The 22,382-nt window shown below is 38.1% G+C and overlaps 1 protein-coding gene across 2 annotated transcripts in view; it reads left to right on the top strand.

Moving 5' to 3' along the window:
- LOC136872057 (centromere protein L) overlaps nucleotides 1-22,382 on the top strand; it is a 114,470-nt gene that overhangs the window by 32,368 nt on the left and 59,720 nt on the right. For both annotated transcript variants that reach the window (XM_067145911.2, XM_067145912.2), the window contains one exon: nucleotides 17,281-17,486. In XM_067145911.2, coding sequence (XP_067002012.2) covers nucleotides 17,281-17,486 — 206 coding nt within the window. The remainder of the gene's footprint in view (nucleotides 1-17,280; nucleotides 17,487-22,382) is intronic.

Genomic DNA, 22,382 nt, shown 5'->3' with positions numbered 1-22,382 from the left:
TATCTTGGGATTTCACGGACAATTCTTCAACTTGAGTTCGTAAATTTACGACCTCTTCCGTTCCGGTATTAACCTTTGCTTCCAACCTATCGATTTTACTTTCCTGAGCGGTAAATTTTTCATCAACTTCTTTTATTTGTCCCTCCAGACGGATGCTTGTTTGATCTAATTTTTGTGTCAAAGAATCTATATGAGCGGTTAAGTCGTTAACACTGGAGCTGAAATGGTCTTTAAGTTCTGTGGCCTGAGCCTTACATGACGCCTCGTATCTCTCTATGCGTTCAGTGAGTTGCCCTACCTCGCTGGTCTGTTGGTTCAAACATTCATCTAACTTACTAAGTTGCTCTTTGGTTTCAGCATTCGCTTGCTCCTGTCTAACAAAACGTTCTTCAAGCCTGTCACTATCGTCCCTAATCTGGTTCTTCAAAAGTTCTGCTTGCCTCTCACTATCAATCCTGATCTGCTCCTTCTGTTCGGCCAATAGACTGGCCATCATCGCCTTAATGTCCTCTACATTCATACTGACACTTATTTTTGGAGAACGTGTACCCCCTGAATCGAGCTGACTACAGTATCCTCAGTTAACATGATTTATTTTCCTAGACTTAGGCAGGTGTGTTCATTTTGAAATACGTAATTTATCTTATACCAAAATTAGCTTCACAACAGCTACGTCACACCTTCTAATAACTGCAAGTATTTCCTTAGTATGCCTATACATCATTCGTAAATATTTCACCGGAACTTACTACAAAATAACTTGCTGTAGCCCTTTATCAAATTAAATGTCACCCGAATTCATGACCTAAATGGGCTCGGCAATTTACCTATACCAGACACATGGTACATCCGATAAACATTGGATGCCGTCAGCTTCAAGATGTACAAGTTGCACTAGCGGTCAGTTGTCCGTCTATGAGCTGACAACATTTCACTGTTCATTTTAGGAAATATAAGAGTCATGGGGTGAGGCTCCCCCTCTTATGGCATCTGATATTAATATAGGACGTATCCCCTAAGTTACCGAGGCCTGCTACTAATGCATCGCTTCTGGCACAAACCCATAACCAGCAGGATTTGAAGAATTCTGCCCGATCACTTTGTCCTCACTAACGGGAAAGACATTGTATTGTTTCCCTGAAGTTTCACCATTCTGTAACTTCATCGGGTCTGCCATGATCATGAGTGACCATCGTGTACGTTACCACTTAATCTGGTTACACGGTTTTCCCATTTTTCTCCGTAACTTTATTAAGTATAATATATTCCAATCACTCATTTACATATCATTACGTGTGATACAACTGTCTACGGCAATGACCTAAGCACTCCGTCCGACACATCATTCATACTAGCTACTGTATTCACACGCTCTGATTTTATCTCGTATTCCTCATTCCTAATAAATTCAACATTCGGATAAATTCGGCATTTCTAATCCTTTAGTTCTCACCATACACCTTTGGTACTACTAAATTTACCAGAAACTTCTTTTCTAGTAGTGGTGTTCGAACTAAGCCACGTGTTCGGAAATGAACTTGTACTCTGAAATACGGTTATATATTTTTGCCACTAAACTACCATATTAATGCCTGAACGTTGGCCGATATTTTGTACGCCCCTAACGTCGGCCACTATTTGTGCGGCCCTTACGTTGCGCGCCATTTGTATGGCCCACACGTTGGCTGCGCCATTTGTATAGCCCCACGTTGGGCGCCATTTGTATGCACCTGTCCAGGGCTCCAGTGCATAACAGTTTACATTAATTGGCTTGTGAAGTGGCTGTAAGGATTTATTTGACGAGACCCTTGGACGGACCCTGGAATCAAAACCCATCACCCTTACTTGAGTTTTTCCTCGGCTTGCTCAGAGCTTGGGTACGTGGTCTGTCCGAAAAGGGGTTTAAACTATTTAATTCTAAGTAGAGGGAAAGAGTCTCGGACATCAAAGGAATACGAACACATTACTAATGAGAAGGAACGCCGTCATTTTGCAGAAACACTTTTAATTAACTAAGGAAAACACTTGAAATTTCATTACATACAAATATGCTGAGATATTTATTAATACACTACACTAATCCATAATCAGGTCTGAGCTTGAATGTCCTTTTCTGTCTTTTTCTCAGACCGGCATTTGTCATTTCATAACCTTCAAATCATTAAACACACTGAAAAGGGCGTCCCCTTTGAATTACCTAACACACGAAGATCTTATTATGTTAAGCATTTTACACATATGTTATTTACAAGGGCATATGTTCTTTATGGCATGAGTTGTATCATTCAAGTTAATCATATCATGTTAATTGAGGGTCGCTAAAATTATCGAGTACACCTTGAAACACGATAGCCATGTCACATTCTCTATGCTAATAACCTCGTCTGATTTATCGCACGGAGCATTAACTTCTCATAACGCCTGCTTCATAGGGATTTACCTAGGTGTCAATATAACACGTGACATTTCATTTCAACGGTGTTCCTAAAAATAACAGGCATATCAACCGACAACCAATAGATTGCATCACTTAACACATATTACACTTACTGGAAGAAATAACATAACACCTTGCATTTGCTTCTCCATGCCAAAGAAGACAGGAAAAAAAAAAAAAAAAAAAAAACACAAAACACAGGATCTTGGTACAGCTCAACTTAGTTACCACATGTGGGCAACAGTCTTCGTCGAACCCTGGAGCCTCGAGCTCAGGACTCCCATATGTGGGGTGTAAAAAAAAACTGAAAATCCTATCACGGTTTTTATTTTAATAATAATAACAAAGGTGGAAGGAGTTCCTTCATTTGTCAAACCTGAGATATGTGCGACGGTGTCTTTATCTTGAATTATGCATGTTTTCGTTCTACTATGGAAAGAAAGGAGGACTGAAAACATCCCTTTACACAGTGGCCAGCGAGCTCCGCCCGTCCCCTCTAGGCCATAAATTTGTCAGTCGGCTCGGCTCGCCTGTATTTTATTTTCCTTTTTTCTTCCCCCACAGAGCAAGGCTATTCACTTGCTATATTTAAATACTCGTATTATCGCAAAACAACTTTTTCTCTACGATTCATTGGCACTGTCAGCGTGACATCCTACATATGGCCTCAGCCATCTCATTCATATGACGGCATTTCCATCGTCCCATATATCTGTTCTACCGGGGGAATCCACACATGTAAACACCACTGTACTTTCATACTTACGAACTAACAAATCAAGTACCGTCCTTTCGATCCTCATATTCCGAAAACTATGCACATTTAAATAGAAGACTCTAGCCTTCAGGACCAAAAAAGAAAAAAAAAATTCATGGTTAATCGCGGTCTATGTAGTTCAAGTACACCCCACAATTGGTTCATTGCCGTCTTGTAGTATGCAGCCTTAAATCTATACAGGAGGAAATTCTATCATCAGGTGACGTACCATCCTAAATAACTAATCGGAATTTTGTGATGATTCGTAACATTTAAACTCAGCCTTGGACGATCGGATCATATTATGAAACCTTATTTGCCTTTATTTACATCACGTCACCTGTAAATTATACTAGGGCCTTATTAATTACCATGCATTATATCCCCTAATTAATGAAATGAGTGGCTCCAGCCACGAAGAAAATCTCACAGGAAAATCTTATCAACTATAATCCCTGAAACCTGCGTTATACTCAAATGATATTCAAAGTATTTACATGCAAATGATTTTACTTCCCTACACGTGACTAGCTATCAAGATAAATGAAAGAGTACTCAACACTTCTGCAATCAGCTCTCATCAGGGAGTACATCCATCAGCTTAGGCGGCCATCGGGGCGTTGATATCTGCCGGGTTGTCCAGAGTCCTCATAGCCCGGTTCGTCCGCATGCCGATTGGATCCTCAGATGTCGTCGGAGAGTCCATAGTATACCTGTTGTGTTGAAGTGACTATACAGCGGACCGCTCACCAGCCCTGAAGTTCTCGGAGGTCAAATATGGAATGAGGAAGGATTAATGTGTTATAAATGCACTAATTGTGTCATGCATTATAATTCTGTCACGGCTAAAGGTACTAATATATTCAAGTATCCTAGCCCTAGATTGTTAATCTGTCCTGCAGCTCGAAACCGTTGCCTTCCCTTGCACACACTAGTTCTCCATAAATACTGTAGTTGAATCTAGGAGCACCACACACTAGATGGGCGCACTCAGAGGGTTCGAACATACGTGTTAATATATTTTTTTATCGGTCATCAATCGACCCACTCCGCTTCAATAATCTTTAATACAATGTGCAACTCACTGCGTTAGAGCGAATACGGCGGACACTGCCCGGTCTACAAAAAAAATGATGGCTGAATGCCAGTCACTGATGTCGTCGGTTCGAACCTCACTGCAACACAGTGATCGAACTATATCTTTAACACCCCGCGCTTCTCTGATACATAATCCGAATTAAAAAAAATCCACATCCAGATCATTGCAGACTGCATTAGAAACATAATAAATATTTGGCTTGCAACGCACTGTCACTCACTATATGTTGTCATCTACTGTTACATATCACAGTTCGATGAGGAATTTCCACAATGTAAAACGCTGAGTATTCATACTAACTGTTCACTCACGAATAGGCCTGTTGATCAGACCGAATGCACAAAATATACTGGAATACACTGGTCTCTTGCCTCTCGCCTATATGGTGGAAAAAATTATTTCTGGAGGGGGAATCAGTCCACGCCCTCTTGTCAAACATCGATCCGCTAGCAGATACATTTACACGTTGAATTTAGTATTGAATTAAAGCCTGTACGTTCCACTTTCCGTTGATCAATTTTCATTGCGAATCCTTCACGGGCTCGCCTGTAATTATCAAAGCGTCGGTACCAATTTAAAGTAGGTGGAGCTTGACCCCCGGGGATTTTTCAGTCTTCCTGGTCCTGTCATGCCAGGCTTCTGGTTTTTCTCATCTCAGGCGATCAGCTATGTGCGTACTTCCTCTCATTCTTATTATGTAAAATGGTTCTCCACATGATAAATCCACATAAAATCCCCTCATTTATTGAAGCTGTAACTCGAAATTATCTATCAAGCATTTCCGAGTTATTAATGTTGATAGCCTCGAAACAGTTGAAAGCTATACATTGGTGCCACCAGATATTTAGGGGAATACATGGGGTGATATCGTCTCGAATGTTGGGACGACTTCTTTGAGGCTGTTTCGTGACCTCACCTCTCAGTCATGTGACATCTCGCTTGCCCCAGCTCTCTCGCTCAGAGAGAGAAAGAATTCCACTTACGGGCGCCTGTACTCTCTGTTTTCTCAATTGCGCGCAACAAGAAGAGCGCCTCGCATCCCGGAACCGTCAAGATTATCCCCGTTTGGCGGCTATTTAACGTAGAACTGCGCGGAAAACGGCATATTTTCTCTACAGGATGTCTCCATATACGTATGACGAGGTCATGAACGGTCACATCATGTATTATGTACCATTAATCATTATTATTAATTTCCTTAAATTTGGGTTGGAATACATTTCAGGAGATTCTTTGTTTTTTCAGGTTTTCTGGTGTGTTATAAAAAAATAGAGAAATCTTATGAAATTTTGGGAGACCTGGCAACACTGTTTCAGAATACTCTATACTCCACACTGCCTTACTTCTAAATTGAAGTTTTGCAAAACAAATGAGCATTGCCTTTCCTCTGTTGCCAGCATGCTACGCCCGCGAGAACAGACGATGCAATACGACCGCGGTAAACAGCCCTTGTAAAATGTGATACCGTACTCAGAAAAATGAATGAATGAAACTAATTCACAAAAACTATACTTCTAACAACATCTGACACTAATAAGAGAATATATTATTAAGAATAAAAGAGAATGAGGAAATAAAACATCACTCACCGCTAATGGCTGGCAAAGGAGGTGGTTATGGCCTACAAAGTGAACACTCCACTGATCTCTGAGTCACTGGGTCACTAGGTTTCGAAATCGTGCTCTGCCGATATAAATCGACATGAATGGCAGCTTGGGATTGGTTGGAAGTCTATACTTCAGCGCATAACTACCAGACAGAGCCAAAATCTGCCAGAATGTCAATTTTGAAGTAGTGCGGTGCGGAGTATAATGTATTGTTCGTGATAATAAAAGCACAAAAATAGTTCAATTTTGTGGTTAATGTTTACCTATCTGATATTGTTGTTAATTCCCCGAGGGGGAAAAAATTGGGATTTTATCACATCATTTTATCATGGTTAGAATACGGGCCTCTGTTCCAGAGGGCCCTGGTTTCAATTCCCAGCTGGGTCGGGGATTTTAACCTTTTTTGGTTAATTCTAATGGCTCAGGGGCTGGGTGCGTGTGCCGTCTTCAGCATTAGAACATTCATCGCAGGTAGGGCCCCATTCTTATAGACGCGCAGGTCGCCTATGCGGCGTCAACTCGAAAGACCTGCACTCGGCCTCTTCAGAGGCCACACTTCATTAATATCATATTCATTTTTTAAGCGGAGTTCCCCGCCGCCCGGCTAATGAAAATTTGTGAGGAAATCACTGTTTACTGCTACAATAGAAGTCCGTTATAGCGAGAATTCATAACAGCGAAAAATATATTTGCAATAGCAGATTGTCGAATCTGATTTTTTGTAAAAGTCTGGAAAACTTCCATGCACATCAAAATCGGTATGAAACAGCAATCAGTTTGTTCCAAACTTGCGTTTTCTTGGATGATATCCACACTACGGCTTAGTCGATTGTTATTTTTCGAAATTCGATACTACTTGAAAGTGTATGTTTAATTTCATTATGAAAAAATTGTAGTATCACTCCAAAGGCTTCTGTGGCAAACATTTCAGTTTTCTTCTTCAAACAGTCACCTGACCTAATTTGCATATGTACCATGAGTTCCATTAGAGAAATAATTTCCTCGCAATTCATTTCCATGAAAATAGCCTTCCCACAATTTAACCAGGTGCGAGAAAACATAAACTAACCTCTGATGAGGTCAATTACGCATTCTGCCATATCTTGTGGTGTATCCCTTTCTTACTCTATTTCAGTACAGTGAAACCTCATTAGTGCGTTCCTCATTAACATGTTTTCCCCCTTAGCACGTCGTAAATCAAAGTCCCGATTCTCATTGTATTAAATCTATATAAAAATACCTCACTTATCGTGTCACAAATTTTCGCTATTAACGCTTAGTACAATCACATTTTTCCCAGACCTGAAAATGTTACTGTATTTGTCATCCCTTCTGAAGGAAATGTGATTTCCAACTCGGGTAAGAGTCGTCGCTACAGTTGCGTGATTACGGGTACAGCCCTTCCTGAACTTCAAAGGATAAGTTGCACTTTTGGGGAGCAAGCCATTAGCCTCAAGAATGTTCAGTTTTGCTTGCCAGTTAGCAGCGAGATTGCTGAATAGCAGAGTGATACTGTTTGTGCGTGTATTTTGCATTCCGTTCCGAAGGTAGAAATGCATTTTGTGTGAGTGATATAGTGAAGTGTAGCTAATATTTGTCGCGTGATACGGTACCCTAATCGTGTGAAATTGACTAGCGTGGTGCATATTTGTCTTGTGATAGCCTAGTTATGGACACAGAAAATGTAAAATTCCTTAATAGCTTAATGAAGATGAAATTGAAATCTGTCGTAAGTGGGCTGGCATAAGCGTGCAGAGGTCGTGAATGTTGAAACCAATTTAAACTCGCACCTTTGAGTTTCAACTTGATCACTCAAGTTGGTCGAAGTTTTGTTCTATTAAAAATGGCGGCCAAAGTCATTCCTAGCGGTTGCACATGGTCGAACGTAACCTCCAATTCATTGTGTAAGAGTGTGACCAGAAAATAATGTTTAATAACCCACTGCTCCGAAATAAAAGGCTTCTACTAACATTTGTTGTAGAAAGAGTGTGATCCGCAATAATTCGATATTTTTGTTGGCCCCTGTGCATATGTGCTCATATTTGTTTGGTGTTTTTCACACCTTTCAGTGTTACTGTATTTATAATCCCCAGCAGAAAAGGTTTTCATATATGTTCTCTCGTGTTTTTCACACCTTTTAATACTTTCCTCTCATCTTTAGGAATGGTAGATAGGGCTATACTTTTCAGTGTGCCCGCGGATACATTACGTAAAATGCCCTTACGTTCGGAAAAATCGTATCTAGTGTTTCTATATCCCTGTTGGATAGCTTTTATTATTATTATTATTATTATTTATAAGTTTCATTTTCCGTATTGATTGGATCCACTATACAGACAAGAAATGTGTTCCACCTATCAATACTTCATTATAAACGGATTTACATCAGTATCGGTTTCGGCCTTCCACAGCCATCATCAGCTGGTATATTATAATTAGAACATCCGGATCTCTAATGGGGTTAAAAATAAAATATATTGTAGTAATGTTTTGTCTGTGTGTGGTTAAAATAGTATCTATGATCAATGTGGCAGTGAAGGCTACAATAAACTAAAACTTATTGAGCGTACGTTAGACATATTGAGCACATTAAACATATTAAAACCCATAAAGTACAATATAAAACACTTGATAAGTTTAAACACACTAAAATATAAGGTACATGTGCGTGTCACACTCGCAGTAGTACACAGCAAGCTTCCAAACACAATGCTACATGACCTCCACAACAACAACAACAACAGCAATATCTACAACACGAATACAGACGAGAGGTGTCGCTACCAACAGCTCCTTTAATCAAAATTTTTAAAACTCAAGACTTTGCAGTCTTTCACAAAACTTACTGGAGTATATCAACTGTTGAATTACAACAGTACGTAAAGAAATTTTTACGACAAGGGTTTTTGCCACGAATTAACATGACATATATCAACCAAATAGAATATTCTCGAAGATCACTTTATGCAACTAATTAACGTAGACATAGAAGTGCAAGAACTACAAGGAAGCTTGAAGAAGAAACTCCACACAACACAAACTCTCAAATTTTAACAGTGTTTTAACATGCATGTACCTTATATTTTAGTGTGTTTAAACTTATCAAGTGTTTAAAAATGTGCTTTATGGATTTTAATATGTTTAATGTGCTCAGTATGTCTAATGTACACTCGATAAGTATTAGTTTACTGTAGCCTTCACTGCCACATTGATCATTGATACTATTTTAACCCCACATAGACAAAACATTACTACAATATGTTTTATTTTTAACCCCATTAGAAATCCAGATGATCTGATCATAATAACATCTTTGTGACATCTCGAATGGCTACAATATTATAATGTACCAGCTGATGATGGCCGTGGAAGGCCGAAACCGGTACTGATGTAAATCTGTTTATAATAAATCAAGTATTGATAGGTGGAACATATTTCTTGTCTGTATAGGATAGCTTTTATTCGTATATTCATTAGTACGTTTTCTCGCTTAACACTTTTTTTTCCCCTGCAGAAACATCTTAACAAGGTTTCACTGTATATAAAATTAAAATTAAGTGATCATTTGCATCAGCCTATATTTCTAATGAGTTAATAACAGCTATTGGCCTTGTTATTTATGCATTTATTACAAAAACGTGTTATCCTCTTTCATTTCAAAATTTCTTTAGGGAACAGCAGTCATTGGCTATTACCAGTCGACTCCAACATCGCTTTTGAATATCGACGAGAGAGCTCGCTAGTGGACATAGCGAGGAAACTGTACCGAAGATGATTGATTGCATCTGGGCGCATAAATATCAGTAATGGAAAATATTGCACACGCTTAATCACTTGTAATGATGGATGCATCAGTATAGGGCTGTTGCTGCAGCCAAATGATAACACACAGTTTAATATAGGAATTTTGAAGGGACAGAAGAAACTTGTTATAACGGGGTTCTCGTTATATGCCGTACTCGCTATAGCGGACTTCTACTGTAGTAAAATTCATTTATAAACTAACACCGGCGGAAAACATGTTGGAATATGAAAATCCAATGTGCTGTCACCAGATTAAATGCTAGGCAATGTACATAAGATAGGTAGTACAAGTCAAGGAACCATTTTAAGTCCATGGTGTAGGAAGCCATTTTTGGTTACCGACACGAGGGACCGTGTTCAGCCCATGTTATCTGGGAGTGTTTGTCTGTGTGCACGTGTGTGATACTCAGCCAAACCTACGGCATTCAGAGATCTGAAATTTTAAAGATAGGCTTATTCTTAGATGAATCTTTATACAAGTAAACTTTCATTAATTATTTTAAATTCAAACGTAATTATTTATTTCATATTTACCCAAGAATCATTTCATTCGCTTGCTTTTATCTTTAAGGAGACTAAAAATAAATACTTCGAATTGCGTGTAAGGGTAAGGTTCAATATTTACCCAATATTCAATTCATTCATTTGAAATTTTAAGGAATACGAGGATTTTGCTACACCAGCAATAAAACTGTCTTCTCGGACTTGAAGAAACTTGTTATTTTTGTTGACTTGTCTTGGTCTCATCCTTGGCTTTGACAATATGAAAGTGACTTAGGGCCAGTATTATAATGAGGGTTTAAACTGAAGATTGTGTTAAACTGTAACTTGAGTTTAAACCGATGTTGAGTCTTATAATGGCCGACCTGAGTTAAACTGAGGTGAAGAAGGAAATAAACGATCTTGGTAGCAGTGACTTGCGAGAAAAGATTACTATCGATAATGTTTTGTTTGCTTCTTGTAGGTAAAATGGCGGATAAAAACAATAAACGTTGTCCTAATTTTATTAGTAAGGAAATAGAATTGCTTGTGCAATTAGTACAGAAATATTTATATAGTCCGTGAAACAGTGAACTTATGGCTACGGGAAGCATAAAATCGCAATGCTATTAGTAGCTGTCTGAGGGGTTCTACAGCATGATTTTTGAAATAGAAGGAAATTACTTTATTTTCTAAAGTTTACACTTTTGAAATTCAAACAGTTCTAAAAGTCATTTTTACATCTTACCTTTTCATTGCATGTTTTATTCTAGCACCAATTTGTTGAAATAGGGTTATGACAGTCTGTTTTGTAAGCCTAAACCTATTTAAAAACTATTTTTCATTCCATATATGAAAGTGACGTCCCCTTGCTCGGAAAACTCGTAGTGCCCGTGGTCGTTCAATAATTTGAACCACTTCTTCGGCATCGCTCAGTATTTCTTCAAACACCTCAAAAATATCTTTGAGATCCATTCGTTCTGCCATGTTGTAAGGTTATGTATTCTTAAACTTCAGTTTAAACGGTAGATGAGTGGCAGTTAAATTAATCTCTAGTTAAACTTTTAAAAATTAAGTTTTATAATACACAACTAAAAGATAAACCGAAGTTTAAACTGAGCCAACAGTTTAAACCTCTATTATAATACCGGCCCTTAGGGCATGAACAATGCTACTAATACCATTCCTTATCTAACGATTCTCTGCTGCAAATGGTGTGGAAGTGTTGCTCGTAAGGTCTGTTAGTGTGTGCATCAATCAAAATCAAATCAGTCAATACTGACCTGCATTTAGGGCAGTCGCCCACATGGCAGATTCCCTACCTGTTGTTTTCCTAACCTTTTCTTAAACGATTTCAAAGAAATTGATTGCATTTTAGTTTGCTTGGCAGACTGATACATAAATGTAACAAAGGCTTTTCAGTCTGTCAAACACACAGCAAATACAATGTAAATTAAAACACTATAAACATATCTGTAAAACACACACTAACATACAAAGAATGACATGTTTCGTTCTTCAGCAGGTGCAACCTAAACAAAAAGGACCCTTTCTCAAAGTCAGGAGTGTATGAACTCAAGTGCCAAGAACCTAACTGCAACGCCACATATATAGGCCAAACAAAACGTAATTTCCATACAAGATACAAAGAACACAAAAACGCGATCAGATATAATCGGCATTCAGCCTTTGGGGAGCACATCTACGACTGTTCACACCATTTCACAGACATCAACACTGATCTAAAAATTTTACACTTCGAAAATAAAAGTAAATCTTTGAATATAAAAGAAGCAATAGAAATTTACGTCGCAAAAAATGCTAATGCAAATAACCTGAATGAGCATACACATTTAAATAATTCCCCCTATTCGCTCTACTCACATAATATCTGACAACACCTACTCATTAAATTGCTTCTATCGTAATAATAATAATAATAATAATAATAATAATAATAGTAATAGTAATAATAAAATAATAATAATGTCCCTTACTTTATTCACCTAAATAAATTTTTTTATTTATTTGCGTTCATCCATATTACATAAAGGTACATTTAACATGAAAAGGTCAATAACATCTCTCCCCTCTCCAATGTTGATGAAAAAAAAAAATAGAATGAAACATGTCATTCCTTGTATGTTAGTGTGTGTTTTACAGATATGTTTATAGTGTTTTAATTTACATTGTATTTGCTGTGTGTTTGACAGACTGAAAAGCCTTTGTTACATTTAACTAAGTCAACACTGGAAAACATGGCTTCATTTTTAACAAACAGACTGATACACACCAATATATTTTGGCTCTGTGGAAAGTAACATGTTAACTCATCACAATAAAAAAGTTGTATAAATGTTACGAACAAGGATTAACTGCCAGTCATTTTAGAAGTGTGTATTAATGCCATAGTATGTTCTCGAAGCGACTTTTTTGTTAAAAGAAAATGAAAAGGATTAGTACATTTGAGGATAAATAAAAATAAATAAATAATTTGACTCTTAATTAATTAATTAATATCCTAAAGGCAAAACCTTTTCGCTGCAACCACATTTGTCTCTCCTCTGCTGAGCATTTCAGGTCAACATATTTTTTCAAATTCAAGAATGTTAATTAGTGTAGTTTATTATATAATTTACATTTATTTTGGAAAGACCTCCTGTATTTACAGGCTGCCGCTAAGAACAAGGTAAAACATATAAAATTTTCTGTACATATCTATTAATTAAAGAAAATTCAAAATTAGCTGTAGAGGTGGTATCTCAGATCTTGATGGAGCCTCAGAGGACGAGGGTCGCGATTTCGGGGATGGGCTTCATTGGGAGTTGGAAGCGCTTCCATGTGGCGACGAAGTAACGAGGTATGGTGCCGCGAGCTCCGATCATTATCCCTATTATTTCAATTTCCTAAAGGTGTTATTTAGATTTGTAGTAAGGGATAGTGGGTTTGTATTTGTCAATCTTTTCTAGATTAACCTCCTCTGGCTGACCGCTATGGTGCTCAAACCTGACAGTCGGATCTAATATGAATCCTTGGGAGCTGTTGTCTGTAAAGGCTATGATGTCAATTCTCTGCGAACTACCATTTATGGCCAGTCCGTGTACCTCCTCATGTACATTGAATCCCTTCCTTCTCAGTTCTTCGGCAATGAAGGATCTGATCTGGTGGTACCGTGTGTTTCTTAGGAGCTCCTCGCGTGTGCAGAATCCCAGGACATGACCAAGAGTTTCCTTCTCTGCGTGGCAATGCCGACAGAGATTGTTGTCCAGGGATCTGCCTGGCACCGAGCGCAGCGCAGAAACATTAGCAGTCATCTTTATAGCCTCTCTCCACTCGTTACAAGACAGTCCGGTATGATCTTGCACCCAAGAGTTTGCTGGTGTATACTCTTTGTAAAGTTTTACGCAGAGTCCTTTTTGCGGTAGTAAACACCAGGAGGTGAATTCACAACGTTTATTCATTGTAATTGAATACATGTTCTCGTAGCTCTTGACGGGTCTTCTTAGTATCGTACAGGCCGTTCTTGGCAGTTATTTTCTGGATATCAGCGTTTGTTAGTTTCAGGCGTTTTATACATTCCCGACTCTCCACGTGAGAATCCCTTGAAGCGACACCAAGTGGATGTTTGGTCTTCAGCAAGATATTGCAGGCATTAATGCATTGTAGGTAAACTTCCCACAAGGTTTTAAAAAGAGCGAGTCCTTTATTTCTTTTCGGTGTACAGCATGCCATCTGGGGTATCTGTTGGCAACTGCATTATCTCCTTTGTTGCACTTTTAATCATTTTATCGCTATCGGATAAAAAATTCTGTGCGATTTTCTTGAAACTGCATGTCAGGAAAGGGTATATCAAGGTGGGACAGATTGAGGAATTTAGTGCTATGAGTTTTTGGTCTTCCTTAAGCAGTGGCGGCGATGTTAGAAGTTGGAGCTTGTTGTGAAAGTCTTTCATTACAGCAGTGTCGTCAAACACTAGAGTATCCCTGAATGTAGTTCCAAGGTAACAAATTTGTTCGCCGTCTCCGATTAAGTCAGTGCTACAGTCTTCCTCCATGGATAGCGACTCTTGCTTCAACTTGCCTTGGATTACACATATCCCTGTACACTTCTGTGGGTTGATATCAAGACCAATTTCTTCGAACCTCCTGCGGGCTAGTCGAGTATGATCTAAGGCGGCTTCTTTGTTCTTCCCGATGATGATGGTGTTGTCGGCAAAGCCCATTATGGTTATAGATGGTAGTTCGGGTGACAGAGGTGCCCTGTAATGCCGCGATAGACTATTTTCGCTTAGCTTGTTTGAGATATGATCTATGGCTAGGTTATAGGGGGCTGGTGATAATGGAGATCCCTGCATCACACCTGTCTTTATGAGGATAGGTTTTGTTCTATCCTTCTGTGTTTCGATGTGAGTGACGTTCCCGGTCTGAAGGTTGGAAATTACGTCCCTGAGTTTTGAAGGTATTCCTTCAGACTGTAGAGTTTTTAGTAGGTGGCTGTGACCGATATTGTCAAATGACTTTCGAATGTCCAAGAAAATTGCTGTGATGTCTTCTTTCCTCTGTTTAGCAGATTTTAACAATGCGCCGAGAATGGAAGTATTTATAATGGTGCCTGGAGTTCATTATAGTGGATGTACTCACGTAGGCGACTGTCAAGTACTCTTTCTATTACTCTCCTAATGACTAAACAGATAGTGATGGGTCCGCCAGTTCGATACGGCCTTCGGATCGCCTTTCTTATATAGCAATATTGTTCGTACTTTCCGCAGACATTAGGGAATTTTGCCACTTTGTAGCATTCTGGTTCCTATTTTTGCGATGATAGCCTGTACATCGTCATCTTTAAGGGCTCTCATCAAAACGCGATCTGGGCCCGGTCCCATATCCACTGCGATATGATGGACGGCAGCAGTAATTTCCTCCTTCGACGTGGTGGGCACGAACGTTTCATTAATCTCCACATGCTCCGCTTCCGTGATTTTTGAAGGGTAAGTTTCCCTTTCGTGTAAATTTTCATGGGAAAGTGTATCGGAAAAGGAGCTATTAATGTTTCCAAGGTCGATTTTACACACCTTGGACTTGTTTTCCAACGCCTGCCTCACTGTCTTCCGTCTCTGATTGTAGAACTGGTATTGAGTCAGTTCGTAGTTATATTTGTTTCACCTTTTTTTGCGGGCACGTTTGTTTGTACACTGTGGATTTGACGAGTGACTGTGGTGTTTTTCGTTAAGAGCTAGCCAGCGTTTCTTCCTAGCCTCATAAAATTTGATTGCTGGGTGTTTGGGGTCAGGCAGGAGGTTAATCGATGTGAAGAGGAATGATGCGAAATCTTGAACCAATTTATTATACCCATGATGGTCGTTGAATTGTTAAAATTTTTATTTCCAAATGCGAATTTCTTGTTTGTACTTAAGAGATGAATTATCTGATATACCCCTGTCGTCGCTAGGATTGAGTTCCTGATTTATAAATTCTTTTATAAATTTCTTTTATGACATCAGGATTGAGTTCTTCGCTAGGGACTGGAGCGGGTGTATCTATTTGAGATACTTTGGCTGTGTGATTCTAAAGCAATCTTTCGCGATATCAGTCGGGATGAGAGCAACTAATATGGATGGATACGCCCCTCTCGCCATGAAAATACTGGCTACAGTATTGACATTTGACTTCCCGAGGCTCTTGTGAATTGTTTTTGTTTTCGTACGAATTTGCGTTCACGGTTTCCTGGGTATCAAGCAAGGCGTTCGATAGGTGTTAATATAGAATTTTCTTCGGTTGCATAAGACACAATGTGCATGCTTGATGACAAGCTGTGATCGGGATGTGCGCACCTTAAGTGTACAGAAATTCCTCTCATCATTTCCCCTTCATATGTATTATTTACGTCTCTGCGTTTATCTGGTTCTTGTAAACAGGGCAATGATAAAGATGAGTTGACATCTTCTAACCCTACATTTGGGTCAGGTGTAGGAGTCAAAGAGGTCGTATTTACAAGTGATTCACGATATTCTTCTGGATGGGGTTTGATAATATGAATTTTAAGTTCTTTGTACTGTTTACCATAGTACTGACAAGGAATTTTCTGGTCTTTATAACTGTCACAAGTAATATCAGTCATATTGATGGTTATATATAAAGGATAACTCAGGATGAAATTAAAAGTCTGGGAACTAATGATGTGTCAACGGGCGTTGTGGGTGATGAGGGGTTATGTGTTGCTTTATGGTTAGTTGTCATTTATATATCAAATATTCGTCCCTAAGCTCATTGGAGTTGATACGAAATGAAGGAATACCTAAAAAATGTATATATAATTTCTGTACTGATCTTACGTTGAATGTTACTTCCGTTCTAGCAGCTACTGAAGAAAAAGAATATAAAATATGTGTATAACTTCCGCGCCAGATAATTCTTCCGTATCGATCTATACCTAGCTGAGCTTTATCATTCCATGAAAAAATAAGATACGCAAAAATATGTACAGGATAACAAAAAACTATCGAATCGAGAAATCTTTAATATAAAATTGTGATGTAAATTTCTGTTTCATGATAAGAAAAAAGTAGATAACACTCACAAACTTTCTTCAGATGACTGACATGCCTTAAAGGACAAAATATTAAAAAATAACCAACTTTAACCTTACATCATCTCAAATATAGGAAGCATCATCACTTTCCATCTGGTCAGTTCCAAAGCCACCTCAACAGCATAACCTATTTACATTTCCTATAATATTGAAATAACAAAAGTATCTACACCAAAATATGTACAATATACTTCTTCAATTTGTAAAATTTACAGAAGTATATGTTGATTTAAATCATCAAAATCCTTCTCAAAATAGTCTTCCGTTTTAAAATGAGTATTTGCTGGTAGCCTGTAAAGCATAACTTCAGTTGGGGATTATAGTCTGCAATTCTCCAAAGTCATGCTCAGACTGTGAGATATTCTTATTTTTATTTTATAACTGGATCATCGTAGACTGGATGACCGCTTTCATATTTCTATGCAATATAATTAATTTAATGGTGAATGTATTTTGTTTTTGTTCTTCGTGGATATACCTCAACAAAAATAATACTTTTAAATTTCAGATATCTGTGGTAAAAGTTGGAAGTTGTTCCGAGTGTCTCCCCTGCATAGATTTGAGTACAGTGCTATTCGCTTAAGACAGTATGGGAAGAAGCTCAGGGAATATCTGTCTGTCTTGAAGAAAAGTAAGGAAGACATGGAATACCAGGCTGCATTTTCTGTTGTTGATGACCTGACACGGGTCCCAGAAGATTATGAAGCCATCAAGGTAACCCTTCTTTTGTACAATAATTAGTAGCATAGTTTACTAGGAAACTTGCTTGTACGAAAATGCCAAGTATCTTTGAAATCCTGGCAGAAATATTGCTTTTTATTCTTTGTTGGAATGGTCTAATATCAAATCCTTCACCTGTAAAAGAATTACTGTATGTTATTTTAGTTCACTGGTGGGAACCAATCTCAGGAGGGTACTCTAAATGAGCAGATAAAGAAATAAACTCAATGGATGAAGCTGTACATACAAAACTGCTGTGGTGGTGAAGTTGTGTGAGCCGAATAGAGGAGGATTATTTACCTACGACAATAGTGGACTCAACCATGGAGTGTATGTTTTAATTTATTTAGCATATGGCTTTTAAGGTCGAGCATTCATTCAAGGACATGTTCGGCTTGCCTGGTCCAAGTCTTTCCATTTGAGGTTCACGGGCAACCTGCATGTCTGCATGTGGGATGATGAATTTGATAGTGATAATGATGAGATAGGGAGGGAGGGTGTAACCCACTGTTAGCACATAACATACTCCTGTCAAATAACACCAAGGCTTCACATCCTCATTTGATGCACGAATCACCATCAGCAGTCTCAGTGTCATCAGCAGAGATTTGGAATTGAATTCAGGCTTTTAGTACACAATCAAGTTGATAAATTTAAATTTATAATTCCACCTTTACAATACTGTAATCATTTTTATTAATGAGACTACATTAAACTATATTGGTGATACATGTTTCGTCCTCTTTAGTCACACATAAAATCATTGGAAATATGATACGGACACATTAAAATTAGTGAATAAAAAAAGTCTGTGAATCTTGTGAAGCAGCATATTAGTGTCTTGTCAATCTTGAATCTTAAAATAGCACAACATGAACATGATGTGAACCACAAAGTCCAGTTATTACACAGGTTAAAATGTCCTTATATGCGTGGAATTGCACAAATATAAAATAACGTGAGTGGTTAAGCGAATTAAATATTAAATTATCTTGACATTGTGAACATAATGTGCATGTTCTTGAATGTGTACATAAAATAGTATAATATTGATGCCACGTTAAAATAGCTTCTTGTGATGAGTTGAAGAAAGGGGGACTTAGGTTGTATGATGCAAGTTGAACCTGGTTGTGTTGTTGACAATTAGGGCCTAAAAAAGGAAAAAAATATGAACTAATGAAAAATTCAATGTGAAATGTAAACTATGTGCCCATCTGGTCACTCACCTTGCCCGTCCTGTGCCGTCCACCTCACATCAAGTGTTGAAGCTAACTGAATGCAGTTCTCGAAGGCCATTTAGGACTGACTTGGAAGGGTGGTTGTGGGGAGTTTGATGTAAGGGGGGAGTTGTGAGGTAATGCATTACTTACGCGCCTTCGTGTAAAGAATTTTAAGATTATCTCCTCGAAAAGTATATTGATATCTTCCGATATTTCATTCATATTATAAATCGGGTTGCATTTTTTGATCAATGTTTATAAAAATGTTTTCAAAAATATAGTAGAAGTCTGTTATAACGAGAATTCATAACAGCGAAAAAATTACTCGCTATAACGGATTGTCGTTATATCCGATTTTTGTATAAAAGTCGGAAAACCCTTCATGCACTTTAAAATCGGTATGTAACGGCAATCAGTTTGTTCAAAACTTGCGTTTCCGCAGATGATATCCACACTACGGCTTACTTGTTATTTTTCGCAATCCGATACTACGTGAAAGTGTATGTTTAATTTCATTCTGAAAAAAATATAGTTCCGTATTTCTCCGAATCCAAGATGAACTCCACTTCTTCCTTCAAAAATTTAAATCAGGCTCAGAAAGAAGTTTGTAAAATCGCACAGGCCTGCGCATTTTTAGACTATTTTTAGACGTCGAACATTGACTTTCGTCACGCTGTATTTCATTCTTTTTTGCGGCTGCACAATTATTCTTTATTTCCGCGGGTTTAAGGACCATTAACTTAACATTGGCATCATAATACCGAAAAGAACTCGTGGAAAATTTTCCAGCAATACCTATTCCATGCGTCTCTACAATACAGCGATCCATCAGGAAATTATTCTTGCTGTCTATAAAACTGTTACTTTTACGCAGCGTTAGATATAACCGGCTATCGCTACACGCACGTCTCGCTTGTCGGGTGCAGCCAAATTCAATGGCTAGTGATGTATAGGCCTAATCGCGAACGTTGAAAGTCAACGAACGAGTTTATTGCGCCACGGTATGGCCAGCCGCCCTTGCGTTTTTCGTGCACATACCTCACAATTTCATCATCGACTTCTTTAAAGCGTCCTTGTTGTGGACCACTGAATGCAGTTTTTGTACAGTACGCATTTTTTAGCTCTTTGTCTTCACGCTAACACCAAATATTGGCTTCAGTTAGGCCTATGCCGTATTTTCTTGCGGCTGCACTATTATTCTACGTTTCCGAATGTTTAATAAACATTAACTTAAAATTGGCATCATAATATCGACTAGAACCCGTCGAAAATTTCTCGGCAATACTTTTTCCACGTATCTTTACAATACGACTATCCGTCACGAAAATATTCCTGCTGTCTATAAACCTTAATTTTACTAAGCATCAAGTACAATAGACGCGTTATGACTCTGCCACTGAGTAGCCCTGGTTTTTCTAAGAATTCGAAGGGTCGCATGTTTTGATGCCATTCTGCAGATTTGAGAAACACACAGGCACTGTACACTGTACAACCGGTAGCGATGTGTAGTAAAGGAGCGGTCGTCAATGAGTTCTGTGTGCGTGTGAAAAGAAGCAGCGTGGTTACTGCGGTAGTTGCCAGGGGTATCCATTAACTTACTGTTAGGCCGCAAATGCAACAACCCTTGAGTTTTCACATGAGATTCTGAGAGAAGAAAAGTCTTGGATTCAGAGAAATACGGTGTCACTCCAGATATTTCTGTGGCAAACACCTCAGCTTTCTTCAAACAGCGTCACCTAACCCAACCGTATATGTAGCCTATCATGAAAACATATTTGAAACGCATGTAGAGAAATAACCTCGTCGCAAAAAATTTACATGTAAATAGCCGTAACTAAACGCGAGAAGATATGAAATATCCTCTGAAATCAGTGATGCACTCTGCCATATCTTGAGGTCTATGACATTCTTACGTAATTTACGTATATAACATTAAAATTAAGATATCGTTTATTCAGTCTTTATTTTAATGAGTTAACAACTGCTATCGGCCACGTTATTTACGCATTTATTACGAAAACGTGTTATCCTCTTTCATTTCAAATTTTCTTTAGAGAACAGCAGTCGATGGGTATTACTAATCAACTCCGACATCGCCTTTGAATGTCAACGAGAGAGCTCGCAAATGTACAAAGTGAGAAAACTATACCGATGATCGATCGCATTTTGTTGCAAACGTTTCAGTTTTCTTATTCAAACAGCGTCATGTATCCTAACTTAACCGTACTGTACGTATGATGAAAACACACAAACGCCGGTAGAGAAATTATACCTTTCTCGCTATAAATTTTCATAATAGCCTTTCCGTAATTTAACCAGACGCGACAAAATACAAACTAACCTATGAAATCAATTAAGCACTCTGCCATATCTCGAGGTGTATCCCATTCTTAATTGCAGTATTTAGCCTCAAAATTAAGCGGTCTTTTAGTCAGCCTTAATTTTTAATTACCGTTATCGGACACGTTATTTACGCATTTATTACGAAAATATGTTTTCTTTCATTTTAAATTTTCTTTACAGAACAGCTGTCGACGGATATTACTAATCGACTCTGACATCGCCTTCGAATGTCGACGAGGGAAAATGCTAGTGCACATAGCGAGGAAACGATGCCGAAGGTAATCGATCGCATGCAATATTATCGCGGGGGTGCATAAATATCGGTAACAGAAAAAATTGTGCGCGCTTAATCGCTCGTAATAATGGATGCGCCAGTGATAGGGTTCTCGCTGTAAATGAAGGACGATACACAGGTTAATGTAGGAATTTTGAAGGGACAGAAAAAATCGTCGCTCTAACGGAGTTCTTGTTATATAACATATGAGTAAACAACACAGTTATATGCCGTACTCGCTATAGCGGACTTCTACTGTATACAGTAGATTCCCTTTCTTAATTGGAGAATTTGAAGGTCTTGTTTTATGTCCGTGAATGTATGATTGGTATCAACCATATGAGAACCCATTGCTAAGAACCTGGCGTATTTCGACGCATTACATGTTCCTTATACCTTATACTAAAATTGCAGCCTGTCTGTCTGATGTAACTGGCGGAACATTGCTGGCACTTTAATTTGTAAACTCTTGATTTCTGAAATTTGTTACTGACGTTATCAATAGTGTGCTGATTATAAGATGAGCATTGTTGTTGATTGTATTGAAAGAAACTTTCATATTACGGTAAGTTTCTTGAAAACATTCGTAATTTCATAGATTTTACTATGACTGTAGGTGAAAAGGATGTTACTGTCTTCTTTCTTTTTGGTATCTTTAGTTAATGTCAAAAACGATTTCTTCTCAACTTTGCTAATAATTTTATCCACAAATTGCCTGTTGAATGCGTTACTTTTAGCTATTAAATAAATAGTATCCAATTCATTTTTGTGATCTACTTCTGACATGGGTATATTATAAGCCCTATTAATCATACTATAAAAGGAGGCCCTCTAATGTGCTCCTGGGTGCATTGAATCTTGTCTAATAATGTTCACTGTTTGAGTGTTTTTTTAAAGATTTTATATCTAAGTTTATAGGAGTCGTTAATGACTGTAATATCAAGAAAATTTAAAGCTTTATTCTCACTTTCGAAAGAAAATTTAATCTGTGAATCCATATTATTTAATTGTTCCAATACCTCCTCTCTATTAGTAATGCTGTGATCAGTTATT

This window comes from Anabrus simplex, chromosome 4 (assembly GCF_040414725.1).
Source record: "Anabrus simplex isolate iqAnaSimp1 chromosome 4, ASM4041472v1, whole genome shotgun sequence".
Classification (NCBI taxonomy): domain Eukaryota; kingdom Metazoa; phylum Arthropoda; class Insecta; order Orthoptera; family Tettigoniidae; genus Anabrus; species Anabrus simplex.
This window is presented reverse-complemented; position numbering and strand designations above follow the sequence as displayed.